Source organism: Physcomitrium patens, chromosome 2 (genome assembly GCF_059467195.1).
Source record: "Physcomitrium patens ecotype Gransden chromosome 2, ASM5946719v1, whole genome shotgun sequence".
Lineage (NCBI taxonomy): Eukaryota > Viridiplantae > Streptophyta > Bryopsida > Funariales > Funariaceae > Physcomitrium > Physcomitrium patens.
The window spans coordinates 3286341-3295184 of record NC_143411.1 but is presented as its reverse complement, the minus strand read 5'-3'; the positions used below and the strand labels follow the sequence as shown (position 1 = coordinate 3295184).

The window sequence follows — 8844 nt, the reverse complement described above, 5'->3', positions numbered from 1 at the left end:
AAAATTACATGACTCTACATAAATTATAAAACCTTGAATAATTTATAACTTTTCCATCCATTGAGATTATTAATTAGATAATGTACCACTATACACATAAAGTTTGGTCTTTAAAGCACATTTATACAAACATACATAGAAAAGAAAAGAGATGGAAAAACAATTCTATGCTATTTTTAATTATATTTTATAAAAAAAAATCTATTTTGACAAGTTTAGTGGGACAATTATATCAGTAAGTTGTTGCAAACTTATATATAAATTTATGATTTTTTATTTATTTTTTATTTATTTTAATCAATGGTAAGTTCTAAAGTAGTAATCTAAGAATATTTAGGGGCTTTTTTAAATATTTGTTGAGATATTTTGAAGATGTCTTTTAATTACATTCTATCCAATAAATAAGAAGCAATGCTTTTAAATTTATTTTAGAAGAAATAAGCTAAAAGTATCATTTTTACTTTAATAAACTTAGAATAGCAATAATATTTAAAATTCATATGATATCCATAATATTGAAGTTAATAATAATTTTAATTTAATAATAAAATTTGAATTCTTAAGTTAGAATACTTTATATGTAATAATAAAATTGAGAAGTTTTTGATTTTTTTCTTTTTTTTAAAGTGAATATATATATATATATATATATATATATATATATATATATATATATATATATATATATATATAATAGTAATTTATTTATAAAATACATATAAACTTTTGGAATGTTTAAGATTTTGTTGTTTTTTTTGGTATTTTATTAGATCATTATATCAGTGATTTTTAAATGAATGAATGATTTTTTTGTACTTCATCTAAGGTTGTGGCCTTAGATTTTCTTTATTTATTTTCCTACATTTTAAAGCTTCTTATATCTTTTTCTACATGTAAAATACTTCTGTATATATATTTTTTTAAAATGAAAAACTTATTTCATGTAGTAATCTTGTTCAAAACTCTTATATTTTATTGTTCCAAAATGTATTATCACCAAAATAAACCACACCCAAAAATTCATATCAGTTTACCTATTACATGTTACTCATGAATTGGAAAATTCACCTAAATTTTGGAAAAAAAATACACATGTATTTCAGAATACAGTAGCAAAATCAGACTAAGAATTTGATCGTCGAATTGATTGAAAGCCATTTTCACAGGTTTCTGTCACTTGGATCCGAATAGAGGTGAGGCTAGAACAGCTTCTTCACAGCTGAAATGGAGGATGCTATCCTTGTCATGGCATCGCCCAACACCAATTCACCAATATCTTATGGTTTCAGAATTCAATGCCTTGGAAGCAAAGTATCACTCTAACATGATTCCGTTCAACTTTTTTCACCCAATTCCTCTGAAGGCCACTACTTGAATAAGTGTCTACTAATCTTCCTCCCTACATGCAGAGAAAGCCAGCGTTTGAGTCCGAATCCTTTGATAAAATCCTATTTTCACGGTCCACTGCTTTTGCTCCAGCGTGGAAAAAAATGAGAATCTTCATGTCTTTATCCTATTATAGTACACATCCCTGTTTTCGAATGTCCAATGAACTTCCACTTATGCTGCTAAATCACAATATACGTGCATTCCAGAATGAGAAAATGAGCGTTTCGGAGGGCAATATATGTGGAATTCCAGCGTTTTAAGGGTGTGCACACATACCCTTGTGAAGTTGAATGATGGTGTGTCGAGACGAAAGTGCTTCCAAAACACCAATTCATCACACGCTGAACACCTGTCCCTGAAAGAAATGTCGGAACTTTCCAGTGCATGGATCTTCTCTGAACGGCGAGGAACGATCTTTTCTTTGACCCCGCTCACAAAAGATCTTTTCTCTGAACAGGGCAACGTTTGAATACCCTTACCAAGAAGCTCCTAAATTTTGCTTTCGAAAATCTCGTGCCAAACATCAGTGAAGACATCTACAATAACGTTATGGTGCTCCGCCTCATTGAGCGATAAGTAGCACTTCAAAAGCTCCTCCAAGTCGTCTGCTTCCTTAATGTCTTGGTCAACAATCATCTCAATCATGGACTGGCGGAAGTCATTATAAGGATCGTAAGAGCTTTCAACCACAATAGCCACTCTCTCCTTGGGAGCACTTGCCAGTTGCTTGGTAGAAGGAGCAGGTGGAGAGGGAACAGAAGCTATATGCGTTGACCGCCGCTGCTTGGTCCGTCTTTTCGCCTCGTTGAACTTTCTTCTGGCATGGTTGAGATCTTCATGAAGCTCTGGATCTATCATGCTCTCCTCGCAATGCGCAAGAATGTTTCTCTCTTCGAGAAGATCCTTTGGAACAAGTTTTCGAGATGGGGATGGCTTCTTAAAAACCTTTTTGTTACCAGGGTACTTGGCTTTCTGTCTCTTGGCGATCCAGGACAAATTATTTCGTGCAGCACGGGGAATCTTTCTCTCTACCCTGTTCCGCTCACATGCTGGTTCTCTCGGGTCCTCGAGTTGAGATGCTGGCTGTACAGTGATGCAATGCAGCTCTCTACTCTTGTCACCGGTGGAACCTAACTCATTACTCTTAGCATAATTATCCCTGTGAATAGGAAACTTGACACCCCAGGCCTTGGCGGAGGATTCAAGAAAGCTCTCGAACGCAGGCGAGTTGTGGGGCTCGCATGTGGAACCGATCAAAATGGATTCATTACCAGGATCACCGTCATCCTCATCCCCAATCAGCCTCTGAAGATTGCTACTATCTAAAGCTTGATGAAGAGATGCAAGAAGCTTCATTTCACTTTCATCCCTAAGTTTCGTGTTAGTCTTCTGTTGATCCCTCAACGACTTTGAGCCTTCACGCAGCCACTCAGCTGGAAGCACTTTCTGCTTCAGTAAGCTCTGACCATTCGAGAAATTGCAATCATCTAATCCTTCCTTGCAAGTCGCTGGTGGCTCGAACTCTGAAAGGAAAGATGTTGGTTTCCTTTCTGATGATCCAAATCCACATTCAGAACCTGACCGAGGAGCCTTGAAGTTGCAATCAGTACCGAAAGAAGTTGACCTCCACGGAAAAGTACACATCTTTGGGTTGTCAATAAGAACCTCTGGCTCTTCTTTAGTTTCTGGGTTGATCTTTTTTGGGGAATCTGTATCGGCTTCAGCAGAGAACAGATGACCGAGTGTGGGATTACACCCAGATTTCAATTTTACTGGGGACTTCACCTTCACTCCTCTGACTTCCCTGTTTCTAGTAAACTTCTTCATGACCATTTGATTCTTGACCACTTCGCCATTTTTAGGCTCGCCGCTCCATGGAATTGGATTCGCAGTCAACCATGGCTTTGATTTCGTGGGCCAAGAATCCTTAAAAACCTTTCCTTCCTCAATGCAATCAAGCCCTGAACCTATATCCATCCCAATCAGTGCCGACTCCTCTAGCTGCAGGCTGCTGCGGCGAGAACGTCGACGTGAAGTGCTGCCACATCCTACCGAGAACCTCGCTCTTCGAGTCGGGGTAGTGGTCTTTCGGAATTGTTCCGAAGAATTCGATCTCTTCCTTGAAACAGATTGATCTCCCACCAACTTGCTCAAGCCCCTTAGCCTTGAGGAGGATGTTAACTTGCTCAAGCATCTGGAAAATATAGAAGCTCTAGAGGATGAAGTGTTGGCGACAGAGGCCAATGGAGTAAACCTAGTGGTTCCTTCCGAGGATGCCATCTTGCTCCTCAAGCCTTGAGTTGAAGAAGCAGTAACCGCGTTAGCAACGCGATACTCAAGCCATGGATTGGAAGGTTCAGTATTTGTTACGGCCTGTGGATGTTGAACAGGACTGAAGGTATAAATTCCAGATTTCAGTGCTCCATGTTTGTAGCAGTTCTCTACGACCTTAGGAAGAAACAGCGAAGAGTCAGGAATGACAAGTTCAGTTGTATTTGACGCTTTCAGGCTCCTTGAATTTCTACAGATAGACCTAAGCTTAATCAACCAAACAGTTGGGAAGACTGCAGAGAAGTGTTTTCCTCTTAACTTTTCGGCGCCCTTGGTGGACATTTTCTTACTCATCAGAAAATACTTCTCTCTGGAAGCATCCATCTTGTTCAACAAAAACTAGAATCAAAACCAATTCAGCGGTAGCTCCAAAGAGATACGTCATGTGTGCTCCGAGCGATTCCACGCTTGATGGTTACGGGTAAGAATCCTGTACACGAAGCAGTGAACGATCATGAATTCCTACGTTTTGAAAAACAGAACAAGAGATTGTACATGCTGTCTGTTTGAATAACTCAAATATGTAAAACATAAATAGAGCTACTAACCATCAAGATCTGCTTCAATGCAGCTTGAAAAAAGACTTCGTGACGATTCTCTAATATGCTCTATGTCTGCGATCGTGGAAATCAAGCACATGTGCTCGATTATAAATTGCAAAGCGCACATCACAAGTTTATTGACAGTATCACTCCTGTTACAAACTATCTTCACATTTTATCTTTTCTCTTACAAACTTCGTTTACACAGTTCCTCCAATCGATGCAACAAATCCCATAATACTGGATACTAGAGCCTTCTCGTTAATTAAAAATGCTCCAAAACCTGCACTAAAGAATAGTTACTTATATCCTTCCACTTCGATCTCTATCACAAGATTCTTCCGTCGTTCGATACATTCCTTGAGAATTATGCTCAAAAGCCACCATTTAATACTCACTAAGTGCGAACTAAGCTGATAGTTTCCTCGCCAACACTATCGGCAAATGGACTCTGCGCCTTCCTCTGTTCAGTCGAGTTGTGTGTAATATACAGTCGGAACCGAAGAACATTCTCTTATACCTATAAAAGCACAAAACTCTAGTCCTAGACTTTCTGCAGCCACTACTTGATCCCACCCAAATTTCCGAAAGTTTAGTCAGAGGACGACGTGTCTGCAAATCGACGAACGCAGGGTCCCCGCACCGTCCATAAAAACCCGTCCCACACTGCCCATTGCCTCGCACGAGCACCCACGATACACCAATGACTCGAAAATTTAGAAAAAATCTTCCCATGATAGCGCGCGTAGCTTACTGGCGATCGCCGCCACTAACGCCAGCATGCCTACAAACAAGTCGCAGGTTGCTTGCAGAGGGAACAGCGACAGGGCTTAGTTCCAAATTAGGCAATGTAGAATCGGATTCCACAGGCTTCTCTTTGGCATCCGCAATTGTCGTCGTTCGGAAGATTAGTGCTGTTGTGAGATGCTTGTCACGTCATCGCTCGAAATTTCAGGGCCTTACGCGCCATTTTTGCATGCGCTCTTGTCGTGCTGCCTCTCACCAGGCGGCCATTCGCCATCCTATCGTGTGTGACATCACCTTCTTCCCCCCTCTTTGAGAATTACTTGACTCCGCTGCAATTTTAAAAAAACTCCTTTACAATCCTGCGGCATTGATGAGGTCTGCACATTTCTGAAACTCTCGACCACTACATTTTCTTGAAACTCAGAGCAATCGTGATACAGCCTCTCTGAGCATTTCCTACCCCGTGTGCCGATGCTATAAAAGCAGTCGAATTATTCTGCTACTCACGAGGTTAAACACGCACTGCTATGGCGTCACCTGCTATACAATCGATGAAGAAGGTATTGTGCGGATGCTGATCCCAGGCACTCGGATCATTATGTCTGGAAATTCATTTTAAATGAAGAGTGTTACAAAGAACCCTTCGGCTTCAGGCAAAATTCTGTTTGAGGCACATGGGGAAGTGATGATTATAAACGAGATTACCTGGATTTACTATCTGCGCGCAGCACCATACAAGACGTAGAGAGCACATACCTGGCATTTGTGATTAAAAGAAATAAGAACATAAATGACGGGGGACGAGCGAAATATGACGAAAAAAGAGAGAAAGAGAGCGTCTTGACTGAGTGACATGAGCAATGCACTCAAAAATCCGTCTATCTATAGTCAATCAGGAAACTAGTACAGTAGTATTTGAGATCGCATGGAAAAGATAACCTCCAACAATTTCAAAAAATGGATTCGGAGATATCGAAAAAGATATTAAGGGAAACAGCAAAGTCTCTATCAAGTGTGTCCATACTCTTTTAAAACGTCACCATTGATCAGACATTTGAGCAACTAATTATTGCCTAATTTTTATACTTCGCATCTTCATATACGTGAGCTGGGAGTTTGAAGATATGTGAAGTACTTAAATGTGAACTAGGTTACTCTATTTACGGCGCTACGTAGAATCTGAGATGAGACGGGCGTGACCGTGGTTAAGATGATCCAAGAACAGCAGCGTAAATTAGATCGAAGGGATTGCTTCTGTCAGGAACTGTCAGATCTAGAATCTGAGACTGCTTCGGAGCTAGTCAGCGTTGACGCAGTAATCAATCAATCAATCAATCATGTGACGTTATTGTTACATAGGAGGCGATTCCTAAACTATCTTCTAAGCTTGCGGGCTAATTAGGAATAAATGAAGTGCGGCAATTGTAACGAATGTAGCCGCCGCCTGACAATATCTCCCTGGCAGACTGAATACGGACAACCTGTATCCAAAGTGAACATAAGAAGCCCACGGGACTTCTGCGTTAGGTGGAACTGAATATTGGCAAGAAACACATGGGCCAAGCATTAAGGAGCTTGGAGTATCAACTGCTTAAACAATTCTGCATACTAGTGTCATGTAGACAACAAACTTAATCATGCAAACTATTGCTTAGATGGCTAAAGTGGATCATATCATACAAATGTAGCGATCAAGATGGAAGAGGCCTGGAGAAAAACATGCGGATGAGACTATCTTAGAACACACTATTTTCACAGTAGGTTTCTAAGAAAACACTCAGTCATCTTGTGTGTAGAAAACGTGAAGCGAAGAATCTCCTCAGATGCTTTGCCAGCTACTGAATCTCCAAAAGCAGTAAAATTGCTTCACCACTTAAGATGATAACAGACGGTAACCTTGGTAACTGGGTACGGCAACAGCATATCCTTCGTATAATATTAGGACTCCTGAGATTCCAGGCAACCTACATCAAGGCAGAAAGGCTTAGGCAATATCAAGAACTTAAGATCTTTTGCAGAATCTAGCTGTAACTGCCGTGGAAGAAAGACGATAGCCTTACCACCAGATTATGGACCTCTCCAAGCGTAAAGTTAAGAGCACCTGGAACATGGATCTCCGGGATTTCGAATGCGCGTGCTTTGGTATATGCAGCTTTAAAAAGGACATCAAATTCTCCCGCAGCTTTCATGCTGTGGATCAATTTCATCATCAACCCGGTTAAGTAGTACTGCCACATGCATGATAGTTAATTGGAGTGTCGACTGCAAATTGGTTTGCACAGTATGGCACTACTCGTCGTTGCCCATCAAATCCAGAATAGCGAAGCTCATCAGCGTTCAAATAACAATACTCGCATCGGTTTCATTCCGTTGAATGAAGTTTCTGCCGAACAATCTCAATTCAATCTTTTCTCTGTAAGCTGCTTTCCTCGAACAAATAGAAAAAATCTGAAAGTGCACAATCTGGCCAACCATCATCGCTAACACGCTCCTGGATTCTAAGAAAAATCTGCTACATATCATCCTTCTTGAGATATCAGTCTCTGAATGAAAGAGAAGAGAAATATCTTTCGAACGGGGTCTGTACTTCAGTAATCACTACAAAGTGGCACACAAAAACCAATGCTGGGAGAGGAAGAAGAAGAAGCCAGGCATTGTTCACACCTATCTCCAGAACCTTCACATTTGACGGCAACTGACTGCGACCAATTTCTCATCATTCATTCTTGCCATGCTAGCCTCAAACTCGAAATTAAACCACAATTAAAACACTGATTCAGTATTCACATTATCGCCTAAACTTCGTTTAAATACCAGAACGTCCTCATGTAATCAAAACCTCTCAATCTCCATAGAACTGCTTCTTTAAAAACTAGACTAGAGACTACAATTGAAAATGGCCTAAATTTCTACTACGATAAAAATAAAAATTATAAAAATAAAATAAAAAACTTAAGACTAACATCAACCTTTTTTTAAGCCTAAAGGCTTCTAAGGCTCGGCTCATCCTGCATGCATTAGCCTTGAAGACGATGATGGGAGACACAGAGCATTTAAAGAGAAGAGAGAAAAAAAATTCTATAAAATAATCTATTAAAAAAAATCCCCAAACAAAGCTCTCTACAACACGGCTCATGAACCCCTTCCTCCATGCGCTCACATACCAGCTAAAAAATTTCCAAACCGATTCGAAAGAAAAAGAGATATCTCACCGGCCATCCCATGCACGATTGCGCGTGAAGCTCTCACTCCGCCATGGAGCACAGATCCCACACCACTACAAAGCAATTCACAAGAATTCGTGTTCACGAACTCCGCTCTTTCTTCCCTTCAAGACTGCTCAACGAGCATCCGATGCTGAATTGCTGACGCCGAGGAGAGTTGTTTTGCAGGCATTTCAACGTCGGCATTGTCAGGCAGTATCCGTGACATCGCTCGCTAGCATTATCGCTTCGTCTTGGTCCTCCTCAGCACATTTTCCCGCTCGACGGCGTCAAGCTATGCAGCTTCTAGGGCTCGGGAATTCGAAAGCAACGATAGGAGGCTTCGGACCATGGGGATTGGAAGGAGAAATGTACTTTCATCTAAACCTAAAGGAAACAACATGTTGTGCATTCTCCGTTAGTGGAATTGGTGTAATTCTAGCCATCTCAAATATGCATCATTGCCAGGGAAAAAAATTGTGAAATGTAAATTTGTACCTTTTAAATATTCACTTCAAATTAAATAAGTCCATTTTGATGATGTTTTAAATAACAAATGGAATATATTTTTAATAAAATTATATACAAAGAATTGATGTATACAATAATTTTGGAATAATTTTTGTAAATCT

At 40.0% G+C, this 8844-nt stretch overlaps 2 protein-coding genes across 7 annotated transcripts; both read right to left on the bottom strand.

The window, feature by feature from the left end:
- Positions 1-1073: 1073 nt before the first annotated feature.
- LOC112279001 (uncharacterized) lies at positions 1074-5156 on the bottom strand. Of its 4 annotated transcripts, XR_016497948.1 has the most exons (3): positions 4269-4409; positions 1666-4150; positions 1074-1399 (listed from the first exon to the last, which is right to left on the bottom strand). XR_016497948.1 is itself a non-coding variant. In XM_024513014.3 (2 exons), exon 2 carries the CDS (start codon positions 4042-4044, stop codon positions 1879-1881), a length of 2166 nt encoding a protein of 721 aa, XP_024368782.1. In that variant the 5' UTR covers positions 4045-4150; positions 5017-5156; the 3' UTR covers positions 1074-1878. The 4 variants fall into 4 exon arrangements, 3 of the variants coding, with proteins under 3 accessions (XP_024368782.1, XP_024368788.1, XP_090099871.1); XM_024513014.3 differs by lacking the exon at positions 4269-4409 and adding an exon at positions 5017-5156 and having other exon boundaries at positions 1074-4150; XM_024513020.3 differs by having other exon boundaries at positions 1074-4150.
- Positions 5157-5981: 825 nt separating this feature from the next.
- On the bottom strand, positions 5982-8582 carry LOC141045113 (uncharacterized). 3 transcript variants are annotated; one of them, XM_073532266.2, is made up of 4 exons: positions 8222-8582; positions 7070-7199; positions 6906-6973; positions 5982-6490 (listed from the first exon to the last, which is right to left on the bottom strand). In XM_073532266.2, the coding sequence occupies exons 2-4, from the start codon at positions 7196-7198 to the stop codon at positions 6391-6393; spliced, it is 297 nt and encodes a 98-aa protein (XP_073388367.1). In that variant the 5' UTR covers position 7199; positions 8222-8582; the 3' UTR covers positions 5982-6390. The 3 variants fall into 3 exon arrangements, with proteins under 3 accessions (XP_073388367.1, XP_073388366.1, XP_073388365.1); XM_073532265.2 differs by having other exon boundaries at positions 7070-7518; positions 8222-8579; XM_073532264.2 differs by having other exon boundaries at positions 7070-7237; positions 8222-8357.
- Between the last annotated feature and the right edge of the window lie 262 nt (positions 8583-8844).

Bases quoted from the DNA above. Each gene is read 5' to 3' on its own strand.
- LOC112279001 (XM_024513014.3), bottom strand. From the start codon at position 4,044: ATGGATGCTTCCAGAGAGAAGTATTTTCTGATGAGTAAGAAAATGTCC.
- LOC141045113 (XM_073532264.2), bottom strand. The intron at 6,974-7,069 runs GTAAGGCTATCG...GCCTTGATGTAG, and splicing joins GAGAGGTCCATAATCTGGTG to GTTGCCTGGAATCTCAGGAG. The intron at 6,491-6,905 runs GTTACCGTCTGT...CTTTGGATACAG, and splicing joins TGCCGTACCCAGTTACCAAG to GTTGTCCGTATTCAGTCTGC.